Source organism: Myotis daubentonii, chromosome 2, assembly GCF_963259705.1.
Source record: "Myotis daubentonii chromosome 2, mMyoDau2.1, whole genome shotgun sequence".
In the NCBI taxonomy this organism is placed as follows: Eukaryota; Metazoa; Chordata; class Mammalia; order Chiroptera; family Vespertilionidae; genus Myotis; species Myotis daubentonii.
In genome coordinates, this window is record NC_081841.1 from 90,933,451 (window position 1) to 90,949,023 (window position 15,573).

The window sequence follows — 15,573 nt, forward strand, 5'->3', positions numbered from 1 at the left end:
TTAAAGGTAGCACAAATATGTTTAAAAAGTGGAGATGGTGTAAAAGAGAATGAATATTAAATACCTGTTTCTATGGCTTGGGCTTCGTTGGTCTTCCATTGCTCCGCTACATCATTTGCTAATGGGTCATCTGGATTAGGAGCACTTAACAAAGCCTGGATCGATAGCAGAACTGTGCGAATCTGCAGTGCTGGGGACCACTTATCTATATGAAGGCAACAGGCCCAGAATGATCAAACAGGGAAAACCAGCCCCAGAACTGCTGCACTGCCCTCCCACAGACCTCTGTGGTCTTTGGATAAGGCAAGATTATAATGTACAGATTCTCAATATGGAATGCCTAAGACAAAATGAAGAAATCTTAATAGCGCATACTGATAAAGGTAACACTTACCTTTCAAAATATCTAAACATATTCTTCCCAACTTGTCTACATTAGGATGATAAATTTTGGTCATGAAACGTACTTTAGGTGCTGCCATTGGGTATTCTTCTGGAAGGAATAGTTCAAGTTTAAAAGTCCCTCCCTCAAAGGGGGAATCCTGGGGGCCAGCAATGACCACATGAAAATAACGGGCGTTGCTCTCATCTGGTTCTGCTTTAATGCCGGGTACTGGTTCTGCCAGCAAACGCTGGGTTTCCTACAACAGAAAAACATAACACATTTGTGAAACAAATGTCATTTTGCTAAACACCTACATAAAAATTAGAAAGTTCATCTCTTAAAATTGAACACAACTGAACCTTTCCAATCTCCTGATGGGTTTTTATGTAGCTTATAAAACACAAAGTTCACAGAAAAGGCCATCCAAATAGTCAGCTAACGCAACTATAAGTAAATGCTGGTGACATACACATTCCAGGTACAATGTCTACAAATATGCTGATGATAAATTAGACTAATGAAACTGATTTTATACTGGGGAGGGGAGGGGAGGGGAGGGGAAGGGAAAAAGGTGAGGGAGGGGTGAGGAGGGAAGGAGGGGATGGGAGGGGAGGGTAGGGGAGGGGAGGGGAGGGGAGGGGAATAACACTAGGATTACCATATAGCTAAGGCAACTTGCCCTTTAAAACTCTACCAAGCCCTAGCTGGTTTGGCTCAGTGGATAGAGCATCGGCCTGTGAACTGAAGGGTCCCAGGTTCGATTCCAGTCAAGGGCATATGCCCGGGTTGTGGGCTCAATCCCCAGTGAGGGACTTGCAGGAGGCAGCCGATCAATGATTCTCTCTCATCATGGATGTTTCTATATCTCTCTCCCTCTTCCTTCCTCTCAGAAATCAATAAAAATATATTTTTAAAAAGTTTATTTAAATAAATAAATAAATAAATAAATAAATAAATAAATAAAAACAAACAAACAAAACTCTACCCAAACTAAGTTGTTTAAAAAGTAAAATTAGGCCCTAACTGGTTTGGCTCAGTAGATAGAGCATCAGCCTGTGGACTCAAGGGTCCCAGGTTCGATTCCAGTCAAGGGCATGTACCTTGGTTGCAGGCACATCCCCAGTAGGAGGTGTGCAGGAGGCAGCTGATCGATGTTTCTCTCTTATTGATGTTTCTAACTTTCTATCCCTCTCCCTTCCTCTCTGTAAAAAATCAATAAAATACACTAAAAAAAATAAAAAGTAAAATTAGTTTTAAAGCCACTGAAAATCTCCCCTCCTAATCAGGTCTAGAGAAATATAACACACAACCATGCCAATTAAGTCTCTAAGATTGATGAAATTTGAAGGGACCCTTACTGGTCCCCAACTATCATATTAGTTTTCTTTTCCATCTTTCTCCCTCTGAAAAAAACTGTAACATTCTTCCTCCTCCTCCAAACCTCTGACATCTCCTTCTTCATCCTCACTTTTGGCTGATGACTCTGCTTTCAATATGTCATGAGAAAACCAAAACTTCCTGAAGTTTCCTCTGTAGCATTTATACACCTCCCTAAATCTGTGCTCTGCCTTTTCTCCTGTCACTATAGATGAAATGGCTATCACACTGGGCTAAGGCCAACCTTTCCTCTTAAGAACTAGATCTTAACTCCTCCTCACCTACTCAAAGACATGCTCTAGCATTTCTTTCCTCTCCTAAATCATGTTTCTCCCCTTTTAGTGGGTCTTTCTCTAAACTGTACAAACTTGCTGTAATTTCTCCCAATAAGAGAAGAATCTGACTTTGACTCCCTACCAGCTCCTGCCTCATAACTTTGCTCCTCTGTTAAGTTATCTATACCTGCTCATTTCCAATCTCTTCCCTCCTATCTTGAACACAATTTTCTAATCAGGCTTAGCCACTAACCTGCTTATTAAAGTCACCAATGATTCCCCATGGTTAAATCAAATGACCAATGTTTTAATCTTCATTTTTCTTGACCTAAATATAACATCTTACCCAGCTGGCTAGGCCTCGTCGCAAGGCTTTATCTAGCTTCCTGTAGCCACACTCTTTGGGCTCTTTGCAGATTTGTTTGGCAGCAACCTCCTAGCTGATTCCTCCCTAATCGCCCCAACACCCTAAAGCTGAAGTGTGCCAGGGCTCTATCCCAGGGCTTCTTCCCTGCCTATACATTTCCGTAATGATCTCATCTAGCACAATCAATTTATACTAAACGAGAGGCCCAGTGCACAAAAATTTGTGCACTGGGCGGGGGGGGGAGGGTGTCCCCTCAGCCCAGCCTGTGCCCTCTCGCAGTCTGGGATCCCTCGGGAGATAACGACCTGCTGGCTTAGGCCTGCTCCCAGGTGGCAGAGGGCAGGCCCAATCCCTAGGTGCAGCCCCTGGTCGGGCTCAGAGAAGGGCCGATTGGGGAGTTGGGGTGCCGCCCCCTGTCATGCACAGAGCAGGGCCAATCAGGAGGTTGTGATACCACCCTCAGTCATGCTCAGGGTAGGGCCGATTGGGGGGTTGGGGCACCGCCCCCTGTCACACTCAAGGCAGGGTCAATAGGGAGGTTGCAGCTCAACCCCGTCACGCACAGAGCAGGGCCGATCAGGGGGTTGAGCAGCTCCCCCCGTCACGCACAGAGCAGGGCCCATCAGGGGGTTGAGGAGCTTCCCCCCTGTCACTCACAGAGTAGGGCCAATAGGGGAGTTGGGGCTCTGTACCCTGTCACACACAGAGCCGGGCGGATCAGGGGGTTAGGGCGCCGCCCTCTATCACCCACAGAGCAGGGCCGATTAGAGGGTTGGGGCGCTGCCACTCTCACACTCAGGGCAGGGCCGATGGGGAGGTTATGGCTCTACCCTGTCACACACAGAGCAGGGCCGATCAGGGGGTTGGGGCGCTGCACCCTGTCACACAGAGCTGCAGGGCGATCAGGGGGTTGGGGAGCTCCCCCCTATCAGGCACAGAGCAGGGCTGATCAGGGGGTTGGGGTGCCTTCCCCTGTCACGAACAGAGCAGGGCGGATAGGGAGGTTGTGGCCCCGCCCCCTGTCACACACAGAGCCGCATGGCGATCAGGGGATTTGGTCGCTGCCCCCTGTCACGCTGATCCCGGTGCCGGGAGGCATATTACCCATTTACTATATTGGATAGAGGCCTGGTGCACGGGTGGGGGCCGGCTGGTTTACCCTGAAGGGTGTCCTGGATCAGGGTGGGGGTCCCCACTGGGGTGCCTGGCCAGCCTGGATGAGGGGCTGATGGCTGTTTGCAGCTGGTCACACCCCCTTTAGAGTGGGGGTCCCCTTGGGGTGCTTGGTCAGTCTGGGTGAGGGGCTGAGGGCCGTTTTCAGGCTGGCGGGTGACTGAAGCTCCCAACCTGTCCCTTTTTTCTTTTTTTTCATTCTGAGCCAGCTTTAGCTCTGAGGCTTGGCTCCAGCTCTGAGGCCTCGGCTGCTGAAAGCAGGTACCTGGTTTGTTTGGGTTCTATAATTGTAACACTGTTGCGGTCCTGCTCACTCCAGCTCTGATATCCCGGCTGGCTGAAAGCAGGGATCTGTGTTTGTTCTATAATTAAAACAATGTTGCGGTCCTGCTGGCTGAAGCCCCGCTCGCTGAAAGCAGGTTTCTGGGGTTTTGTTTAGCTTCTATATTTGTAACAATGTTTCTTAAACTGCAAGCTCAGAGGCCGACAAGGCAGGTGGGGAACGCTGGCTTCCTCCGTCACTGAAGCAAGCAAGCCTCCTGTTCGCTTCAAGCTGCCTGGCTGCCGGCCGCCATCTTGGTTGGCAGTTAATTTGCATATCACCCTGATTAGCCAATGGGAAGGGTAGCGGAGGTACAGCTAATTACCATGTTTTTCTAATATTAGATAGGATACACTCTGTATTTGAAGTTTCTCCAAAATCATATCCAGCACAGATCTCTCCCCAATCTTGCCTCTTCTATCCTTGACAGCTCCTTTTGAATGTCTAATAAGCATCCCAAACTTAGCATGACTGTCACCTTCAACCTGTTCCTACTCGCAAAGCCTTCCTCATGTCAGTTAACCACAGACCCATCATTCCAACTGATCCACCTTTTCCTTCATACCCCACACACTTAACCTGATCAACAAATTTTGTTGGCTTGAACTTTGAAATCTACCCAAAGTCCTTATCATACACCCCCTCCCCCAAGAGGCTTTAAATGAACCTTTCACTCATCTTCAGCTATGCTTTCCACACCTTACCCACAACCTCACCTGCTCTGTTCCAGCCAGACTAGCTTCTTTGTAGTTCTTCATCCTGCTAGGCACACTCCTCCCTCAGGGGCTCTGCATTTGCTCTTCTTCCCAAATTTCTACTAATATATGGCTTACTTCCTCAGCTCCTAAGGTCTTCATTCTAAAGTGTTTTCTCAGTAAAACCTCCATGATTGAAGCTACAAAAACCCCATATTACCTTATCCTAAATCCTCCCTATCCTTGCTCCCCTACTTTATCTCCTCAGCACTACTAACATTTTACATATATATCATTTAAATCAGAATAAAAGTGCCATAAAAGGAGAGATTTGCATGGTTTATTTACTGCTTTACTCCTCAGCATTTGAAAGAGTGCCTATAACCATAGATGTACAATAAATACTTGAATTGAGGATCTATTTGATATTATTTAAAAAAAGGAATAAACTCAGAATTTCATCTTCTTTTTAAAATATATTTTTATTTCCGAGAGGGAGGGAGAGGGACAGATAGAAACAAGGCTACCTCCTGCATGCCTCCCACTGGGGAACAAGCCCGCAACCCAGGCATGTGCCCTGACCAGGTATCAAACCATGACCTGATTCACAGGTCAAACACTGAGCCACGCCGGCCAGGCAAGAATTTCATCTTTAACATTAAAGCAGTGTTATTCACAGCAGGATGTACACTTCATAGGAAGAAAACAAAAGAAATAACTTCAGGTGTGGGAAGAAATAATCCAACGTCTATTTATAATTTATTTCTACCCAGAAAAGTGTTAATATTCAATATACAAACTGACAATAGTGTGTGTGTATGTGTATGTGTGTGTGTATGTATATATATATATATATATATATATATATATATATATGCATACATATATACATACTAGTAATAGATTGTCAACATTTTGAACAGGCAAAGTGTAGTAATAAACATTTAGAACACTACTAAACCTATGCTTTTAGGTATTAAAAAAAAATGAATGTGAACACTATATTTATACTGCTTTTGCTTTAAAAAAAAATTATACACCTTATACCATTTCATTCTACAGCCTATAGTTCATATACTAAAAAAAAAAAAAAAATGTTGCCCTAACCAGTTTGGCTCAATGGATAGAGTATCGGCCTGCGGACTCAAGAGTCCCAGGTTCAATTCCAGTCAAGGACATGTACCTTGGTTGCAGGCACATACCCAGTAGGGAGTGTGCAGGAGGCAGATGATCAATGTTTCTCTCTCATCGATGTTTCTCTCTCTCTATCCCTTTCCCTTCCTCTCTGTAAAAAAACCAATAAAATATATATTTAAAAAAAAAATGTCAGCAGTCATATACTGAGTCACAAGATGCATATATAAAATCAACTCTGTGGACAAAAGGGGCCACATGCTGACCTGACAAGCTCAGGGGAGGCCTGCATGGCAGTCTTGCAAACTCAGAGACCTAAAGTAACCACAAAGGATGGTCTGAAATTAAACTTTAACTAAAAGCAGTTATGGTGGGCAGTTATGTCCTAGGCCAGTATCTTCACTGACAAGATCAACTTTAATCCTTACTGAGCCCATTTGCCTTTTTGCCTCTAAGATAACAGACCCTTGAAATGTCTGGGTAACTTGTAACTTCCCTTTTTCTGGAGCCCCTGGGGCACAACCAAATGTGCTGGGCGCCAGGACAGATACTACAAATTCCTTCATTATCATGTTAATTGATCCTGCAACCACCTAAGTATGTGTCCATCATTTTACTTTTTATCCAATCCGAGGGATTTCCCCTGCTTTGCTTTATCCCTCCTCCTTAGTCTATCACCAATGAATTTCACGTAACCCACCTACGTCCCTCCTTTGATTGCAAATGTATAAATACAAATGTAACCCCACCATTCTTCGGAGTACTATCTCAATTCGTTGAGGTTCTGCTTCCCGGCATATGTCGACAGTTTCGCTCAAATAAACTCACAAAAAATTCTTTACAGGTTTCAATGGTTTTTTTTACATTAACAACTCCTTCCTCGAAATGTGTTAAAGCCATAGCCATTTAAAGTAATACCTTTAGTACTTTAATTCAAGACTAGATTTTGTTTTAATTGTGGCAATGCAAGGGTAAATGAAAGCTAAATACTGTAAACCACATTCAGGAAAATGTTCTTTAGGTTTACAGTAAAACATTTTTTAGAGCACTAAAAATCTCAAGAGGCAATAATGAAGCCTCTCCCATCTTGGGGAGTCCTCCAATATGTAGCTAGAACAAAAGAGGCCAGTCTTTTTAACTGGATGCTAAAATTCCTTTTATTTTGACCTCTCACTTCTATCCTTTTGTTTTGCCCCAGGTCTTCATATTTTTAGAACATCATAAAAGAGTAAAACTGGGAAAAAGATAAAGCTGAGTTCCAAGAGCCCCAAAACACCACTCCCTGATTACACAAAATAGTAGCAGCTCTGTTCAAAGCTATAAAAAGCTGCCAGAAGGGCCTCCAAGATCATACCCCAAAATAGATTCAACATCACTCTTAGTATACTGTCAGTGAGATAGATACAGCAATCATTTCATCTTCAGTTCACCCTCAAAATCAGATGGTTTTCCTAAAAAAATGTATATATTAAACATTTCACGTGGCCTGATCAAATGTTAAGATTTAACTGGAATGCATTTTAGAATAAGCTTTTAGGTATGGAAGACTTTTTGAAATAGTTTGATATGCTCTCAAGTTCTAATTGACTTTGATACAATAAAGAGGTGCATAATTACTTGACTAAATGGCATTGTAGTCAAATAACCCACAGCATAAATTATAGGAGGGAAAAAGAATAAAATCCAAACCAAATGGACAAGTCTCACCCACAGAAGTTGGTGTTGATTTCCCTCCCCTAAAAAGGCAAAAACTAGGTAGGAAATAAAACCTTCCTGCTACTATTCAACACAAGGTTAACTGTAGAACACCTAGTTTTATACTTCTCTTTGGTAGAAAGACAGTGAAATACAGTATGATTTCTTCAAGTCTAGAAGTAACAAGTTCAAATTCCTAACTGGATTGTTTACTTAACTATATTTTTGAGCAAGTAATTTACATTTCTCAGAGTCTCAGCTTCATCTATACAGTTTGAAAGAATAAAAGAATGTTACAAACTGCACAGGCCCAGCTGCCAGGCCTAGCTGCCTGTTTTATCTCAACTCCCTAGGCTTCCCCCACTAGAGATAGGAACAGAGGGAATGACGCCCTCCCCAAGGCTATTACAGGAGATAGCCCCAACAAAGGATGGGTTGAGTAAACCCAGCTTCAATCAACCTTGAGAGGAACAGACTGTAAGGAGTGCCTTATCCCTATCAAGACACAAACAATTTCTTTCTCCTCTTACCCTCCTGCATGCAACCCCTCCCTGATGTGTAATTTTAGCATATAATTAGCTGAAAAACCCCTTGCTGGGCGCACAACTCCTCTGCTCTTGTGTGAGTACGGGTTGGGCCCCAGCGCGCTGGAATAAAGAATAAAGCCTCTTGCGTTTTGCATCAAGTGACGTCTCCTGCGGTTGATTGGGGTCGCCGTCGATCTGTGGGACAGAGTGAGGGTCCCGCTTCGGTGGCCTCACATTTGGGGGCTCGTCCGGGATTAGACGACCACCCCTCATCCGCGGAGCCGACCTTGGAGGTAAGAAGGAGTACCCCGAGTTGTTTGTCTCTGTCTTGTGTTTGTCAAGCGGTCTGGATTTGAGTGCGCGCTTTCGGTTTGGCAGCCGTTCGGCAACTCGTGAGAGTGGCCGAACAGTGGTCGGTAGACGTGCCTGGAGGACCACAGGTTGCAGCCCTGGGGGACGCCCCAAGGGTAGAGGAGGAGTCAAGGGATGCCTTGAGCCCCCATTTGGCGGGGTGTAAAAGCCCCCATTTGCTTTGTTTTCAGTTTTTCTTCCGCGGGGTCGGAAGGCTGTTTTTAGGTGTCTTTGTTTGTTTGGTGTCTGTGTTCTTTTGTTTGATTTTGTGGACTCACTGGACGGACTCTATGGGACAGACTCAAACTACTCCTTTAAGCATTATGGTCGTTTTAAAGTCAAGGGCTGGGTCAAACCTGCTTGCCAGCCTCAGGTGTGGTTTTCCAGAACTGCTGAGAACTTGGGACCTTGAAGCTTAAAAATGTTACTGATTGAGAAAAACTGTGTGTTGTGATAGCTAAATGCCTTTGCTGAATGAATGTCTGTTGAAAGTGTGCGAGTGTGGAGGGAGGGGGCCTGCCCTCTCCTCTCCTTTGTGTGGCTCCAAAACTTTGGTCAGGCGGGTACCTGAGTGATAATCTAGGAGGGAGAGCAGCTGAGGAAATGGTTAATACAGAAAAGAGGGGGGCCGTCGGCAGGGAAAGCAGACCAGAAGTTTTGTTGATTTTTACTTATCTGCTGGACTCAAGGCCGCAAGCTGCTAAGCTCAGTAAGTTTCTCTCTGCCCCGTTTTGTTCTCTTTAACCCTTCCAAGACTAAATTAGACGAATACAGTATACTTGAAATTGCATAAGGATGGAAGCACCTGGTTTTAGTAATCTAAGAAATACTGGCTGTTTACTTTATGGTAATCATTAAAGGATTGAGGTTTCTAAGAATAAGGAATTACTGAGTAGAAGGTCTGAGGCATGGTTATGCATTTTTTAAGGACATAGAAAGAAGGCTTAAAGGATAATTTGAAAGTATAAAATTTAGAAAGGTTGTGTATGTGATAAGAAGGAGAAGAGAAATGTTGAAAGAAAATTAATCAAATGATACAGGCCAGTAGGTCAGAAAGAGTAAATAACTTACATTCTGCCTCCCTAAACAGAGGGTAAATAGTTATGCCAAAGTACTTAGGAAGAATGATAAAAGAAATCTAACAGTTACAAGGAAAATCAGAAGGTGTTAAGGCAGGTCAGTGGCTTTTTCTCCTTATGTAATTCCTCCGAAATTTGGCAATGCTTAATAAGTCATGGCAATACATTTCTTTGCATAAATTCAATAAGACCAGTTTCCAGTAGTGGTTTTATTTAATGAAAACTTTGACTGGAGTATCATGTTTTAAAAAAAAACACCTGTCTGAGCTCTGAAGACTTGAAGCCAAAAAAAGGTGCCACAGGAAAAGCCTGGTATCCTGCTTGGGAGCCCTGAAGATGGCTGGCGCTGGAGCGTCAGGCCCATGCCCTACCATCACTGGCGGTTGGTCAGAGTAGAAGGGGAGCAGTAAGGATGCCTCTGCATCCCTGCGAAACCCCCACACACTCTGGGCCACAACGAGTAGGAGGGCTACTGAGATGGGCCTTAAAGCCTAGAGCGTGGGCTCAGGTGGAGTTGCTACAGGTGAGGGATTCACCTAACACAGCAGATACAGCAGGCAGGCCTGATGGCAGCTGGATGGCTTGGCTTCCTGGCCCTACGGGGCACATTAAGGTTCAACCATGAAATTCCAGCACAGGTAGTCAGTTACCATTCTTGTTGTATTTATGCAAACATCAGGCCAAATTGAATACAGTAGATAAATTGATCTTGATTTGGCTTTTGGATAGCCATAGAGGAGTTTTAAGGAGAAAAATCCTATTTCAACAGAGGTTATTAAAACTGAAATGTTTTCTTTCCCTCCCACCAGACCATTTGTTACAGTTTGTCTCTGCCAGGTCACAAGCCCACCTCCTTCTGTGCCCAGGCCTCATCGTCCCTCTGACAGATAGCAAGGATCTCTTGGCTCTGAGAGAAACTTCTGTCCCTCCTCAGCACGAAGCAGCTACAGAAGAGAATTCAACGCCCATTTTCCCTGAAAGAATTCAGAGCCAGGATCCTTGAGGTAATATAATAAGTAGTTAGACAGACATGAGCAGAGCAAGGACGATGGGTCAACTGGCACTGACTCCCCAGAAGCAGGAGAGAACTAGGCTGCAGACAAAGCAGCCCAGGAGGCTGCCCTAAAACCAGTGGGGCCTTTACAGATTCTAGTGACTCTTCCAGACCGTGTACTACTCATCTCACCAGTTTACTCAAGTTCTTTCAGGTTTTACAGCAAGCAGACCAGAAGCACGTCCAAGATGATCTGCCTGTATCTGGTTCATCCCTTCCAACCTGGTGACACTGTTTGGGTAAAGAAATTTGCCACCCAAGGACTGAAAGGACCACCCCACAGCGGTCAGGTCGACGGGATCCCGACTTGGCTTCATCACACCTGGCTTAAGACAGCCCAGGCAAAATAGAGAAGTCTAGGACTCAGTGGACCCTCATATCCACCCTTATGGGTCCTCTTATTATATTGCTTTTAATTCTTACTTTTGGGCCCTATATCTTAAACCGACTGGTCACCTTTCAAGTACTAGTGCTCAGGCAGCAATACCAGTCTCTCCGCCATAGAGATAGTTTCGAAGAGGAATGTCTAGAGACAGAAGTTCCATGATTAGAACTTACCAAAAAGCAAATGGGGGAATGAAAGAATAAAAGAATGTTACAAACTGCACAGGCCCAGCTGCCAGGCCTAGCTGCCTGTTTTATCTCAACTCCCTAGGCTTCCCCCACTAGAGATAGGAACAGAGGGAATGACGCCCTCCCCAAGGCTATTACAGGAGATAGCCCCAACAAAGGATGGGTTGAGTAAACCCAGCTTCAATCAACCTTGAGAGGAACAGACTGTAAGGAGTGCCTTATCCCTATCAAGACACAAACAATTTCTTTCTCCTCTTACCCTCCTGCATGCAACCCCTCCCTGATGTGTAATTTTAGCATATAATTAGCTGAAAAACCCCTTGCTGGGCGCACAACTCCTCTGCTCTTGTGTGAGTACGGGTTGGGCCCCAGCGCGCTGGAATAAAGAATAAAGCCTCTTGCGTTTTGCATCAAGTGACGTCTCCTGCGGTTGATTGGGGTCGCCGTCGATCTGTGGGACAGAGTGAGGGTCCCGCTTCGGTGGCCTCACAAGTTAACATTACTGCTCATGCAGAGTTGCTATGAAGATCAAATGAAGTAACATTGTAAATGACTTGACAAATGGATCATAAGACCATAATCTTATATAACCAACTAAAAAGGAATGTAGGTTAAGAACAAAACACAATTTAACAATTTCAAAATTTATTAAGTAATGCATTTGTTTTAATGAAAACAGAATATCCCTTAGTTGCATTTTGTAATCCTACTTGTTTAAAAGCAATCCTAAAACTGAATCCCAGTAAAACCGAGCATAAGTCATGCAGCAGAAAGCACTGTTGGCTATGTTAAGGAAATTTATTACTGCCCTAACCGGTTTGGCTCAGTGGATAGAGCGTCGGCCTGCGGACTCAAGGGTCCCAGGTTCGATTCCGGTCAAAGGCATGTACCTTGGTTGTGGGCACATCCCCAGTAGGGGGTGTGCAGGAGGCAGCTGATCGATGTTTCTCTCTCATCGATGTTTCTAACTCTCTCTCTCTCTCCCTTCCTCTCTGTAAAAAATCAATAAAATATTTTTTTTTTTTAAAAAAGGAAATTTATTACTAAAATGTAGAAAAGCTGCCCAGCCAGTGTGGCTTAGTGGTTGAATGTCAACCTATGAATCAGGAGGTCACAGTTCAATTCCTGGTCTGGGCACATGACAATCGTACTAGGAAGCTTGTAGGAGGCAGCTGATCAATGATTCTCTCTCATCATTGATGTTTCTCTTCCTCTCCCTTCCTCTCTGAAATCAAAAATATATTTTTTAAAAAGGAAGTAGAAAAGGAAGTACATAGAGTATGGATTTAAGTGGCAACAAGATTAAGTCTCTAGGAAACTGTCTCATCTCACAGAATGTATACAACAGTTCATGCTGCAAATACTTTAAAAAGAAATATCAAATTGATCTGATTATCAACAGATTTATTGTGACTGGAAAAGAAAATCTCAGAATTATACTATAGTACACTACAACACTTGTCAACTAAACCCTATTAACTAGTAAAATTTCCCATTTTAAAGTTCATTAATAATTGGTGGCCCTTGCTGCCACATGAGGATACAATGAAAAATCTGTGACCCAGAAGAAGGCCCTCCTCCAACCATGGCAGCACCATGATCTCAGACTCCCAGCCTCCAGACCGGTGAGAGATAGATTTCTCATACATTTTGTAAGGTAATGATTGAATTAAGTACAGTGACATTTTAGGTAAACAATTACCAGTCTTAGAAAGAATGGTAATTTTGTATAAGAAAAGCTGGTCCAGTTTATAACTATCTATATATACCCATCACATCATCTGTATAGCAATTACGCTGTTCTCCATTTAAAATATTCTCTGAAAAAAGGGTGAAGGGATTAGCCAAAGAACATATATGCATAATCCATAGACATGGACAACAGTGTGTGGTGAAGGCCAGAGGGAAAGGGGGGCAGGAGCTGGGTAGAGGTGGGCAAAGGGGTAGGGGTGGGGGGAGGGGGGAGAGATGGTGACATCTATAATATTGTCAACAGCCCTGACTGGTTTGGTTCAGTGGATAGACCGTCAGCCTATAATACTGTCAACAAAAATAAAAGTAAAATAAAAAATATTCTCTGAAGCAAAACTGCAATATATGACTGATAATGCCAATTGTACATCTTTTAGTTCATCTCACCCAAGAGCTGACTCAATAAATAATTATTAATTTTATCATAAAAATAAGTCAAAATTGAGAGATGCCTCAATGATACCTACTCTGTCTACTCCAACCTCTGTGACTACATCTTTTAAGTGATTCTAAAATATTAACAAACAGGGGCTCCTTTACAAATAAGGCAAAAGTCAAATTTTCATTATATACACAACTGTAAACTACTTGAAAGTATCCTGAAGTTCACCCTGTATATGTGAGTGGGCATTTTCTAAATGTTACCAACAACATTTTTGAGTACCCCTAACATTTTTTTATAACACAATTTTGCTTAAGACAATGAATTTTAGGAACACATATGTCTCATTATAGAACTGACTGTATGTATTCTGTTTGGGATTAGAAAGAGAACCAAAGTTGTCCTCGATTTCCTAACTATACTACTTACTTATCTATATCATAAAAGGCCTGTGGTCGTGACGCTGTAACAGTGTAATGACCGAACAACCGGTCACCAGGAGGTGCATGGAGCACCTCTCGCGGTCCGGGACTCAGGGCTTGCATGGGGCTGGTGGCGCTGCAGAGGCAGGGCCCGTGGCTCACGCAGGGCGGGTCTGGGGTCCCGACAGCACAGCGGATCTGGGTCTCGCACAATTTTGCGCGCTGGGCCTCTAGTAAGTCATAAGGCCAGCTCCAGGTACACCATGACAGAAATGGTTGATGAATACTTTCCTCTATAGCAGTGTTATCCAACAAAAATACAATGCAAGCCACATATTTTAAATTTTCTAAGTCACATTAAAAAGTAAAAAGAAATAGGTAATTCAAGATAGTATCATTTCAACATGTAATCAATATAAGCATTCAAAATACAGTGTGTAATTTATACTTACAGCACTTCAATTTGAACTAGCCACATTTCAACTGCTCAATAGCCACATGGGGCTTACATGGTTATAGGACAGTTAAAACACAAAACAATCCTGTTATAATGAAGTTACTTAGAGGTCAGTAAGAAGAATTTAGCTTATATAGTGAGAAAAATTTGTTAGAAAAACTTTAAATGATCACTATTTTCTCAAAAAAATTCTATACAAAAAGTAATTCTATTCAGCACATCTGAATCACTATAACAGATATTAGTATATTTGTTTTTGTTTGTTATAGTCACAAGACTGTATCTGAAAATACTTGCAGCAATTCAAAAAATGCTTGGACAAAAATTAACTAAAACAAGGCAACCTCATGATAAAATTAAAGTGTAAGAGTTGAGAAATAATTTTAATTTTTATAGTCCACACTACCCCCTAGTGGACATAAGACAACATCTACTTATTTCAACCCCATTTCCTTTGCAAATGAAAAAACTGACACTCATACAAGTTATTTTACCCTAATTGACTAACTTGAACAGGAAAGTATCCTGTATTCCAAGAGACAGGATAGGACACCATGGGCTAGAAATCTCTATGTTCTAATTTATCCCCTCACCCCAAAACCAGATCAATGCTCCTGTGAAGTTCAGTGAAAAGAACGGAGACTTGGAAGTCAGAGAGGGACTCCAAAAGGCTAAGTATCTAACCAAATTGTTTCTCAGACCTGAACTGTCTACCCTGTACTTCCAGTTTACTGTGCATTACCACAACTCCTAAAACTATCACAATAATTGTTGGTTTATTTGTCAGACCCTAAACTATTTGAAGATGGCAACTCCAGCAGCATATGGTGGTGGTGAAGTGCTATAAATGTTTGTTCAATGAGTAAATGCATGCAGGCTTAGGTACCACACAGAGCTGATGAGAAGGATTAGTATATATCTGCTGTGTTAGTTGGTTCACTTTCAACCCAGGAATGGCATTTAAGATTATTCCAATGACCCACAATGGACAAAAATCTGAAAATCCTACTAACAAACTGTGCCTTTAACAAGGAAACTGTTAGGCTGAATTCCTTGATTTCTTTGTCTCTCCCCCTCCAACCCCCCAATTATTCTGCCCTACTGAACACATCAGGTTATACTGTACTCTGTTTCTTTTCCTTCCCTTCCCAGCATTAGTCTGTAAATTCCTTCAAGTCAGGGATTCTATGCAATTATCAAGTACTATTCCCAGATATGCAAAAAAATAAATAGAAGTCCAAGTAACAATAAAAACTAACAGTGCCAAACACTGACTTAAGTGCTCTACATGTATCATTAACTCTTTATTCCTCATATCCATTTTACAAATGAGGAAGAGAAGTAAGAGTGGCCACTTAAGAGTATAACCAAAGTTAGCAAATGGCAGAGCCAAGATTGAAATCTAGGCTATTGGGCTCTATTCAGTCTGGCTTCAGAGCTTGTTTTTCCTAATCTCAATGGGATATAGAAAGACAGTTAACAAAAAGACAATAAATGTCAAATGTCTGGCAGGACAGTAACAGCATAGAAGTTAAGGAAGGGCTATTTTCAGT

At 42.8% G+C, this 15,573-nt stretch overlaps 2 protein-coding genes across 7 annotated transcripts in view; one reads left to right on the top strand and one right to left on the bottom strand.

Annotated features, from left to right (window-relative positions):
* The window catches only part of NUDT4 (nudix hydrolase 4), a 46,321-nt gene that overhangs the window by 26,275 nt on the left and 4,473 nt on the right, over positions 1–15,573 (top strand). The gene's annotated exons all lie outside the window — the stretch shown is intronic.
* The window catches only part of UBE2N (ubiquitin conjugating enzyme E2 N), a 50,928-nt gene that overhangs the window by 1,645 nt on the left and 33,710 nt on the right, over positions 1–15,573 (bottom strand). For both annotated transcript variants that reach the window (XR_009451279.1, XM_059683787.1), the window contains exons 2-3: positions 395–641; positions 65–205 (exon numbers count right to left, since the gene is read on the bottom strand). Coding sequence is in view for 1 of the 2 variants with exons in the window: in XM_059683787.1 (XP_059539770.1) it covers positions 65–205; positions 395–641 (388 nt within the window). In the remaining variant the exon portion in view is untranslated. The remainder of the gene's footprint in view (positions 1–64; positions 206–394; positions 642–15,573) is intronic.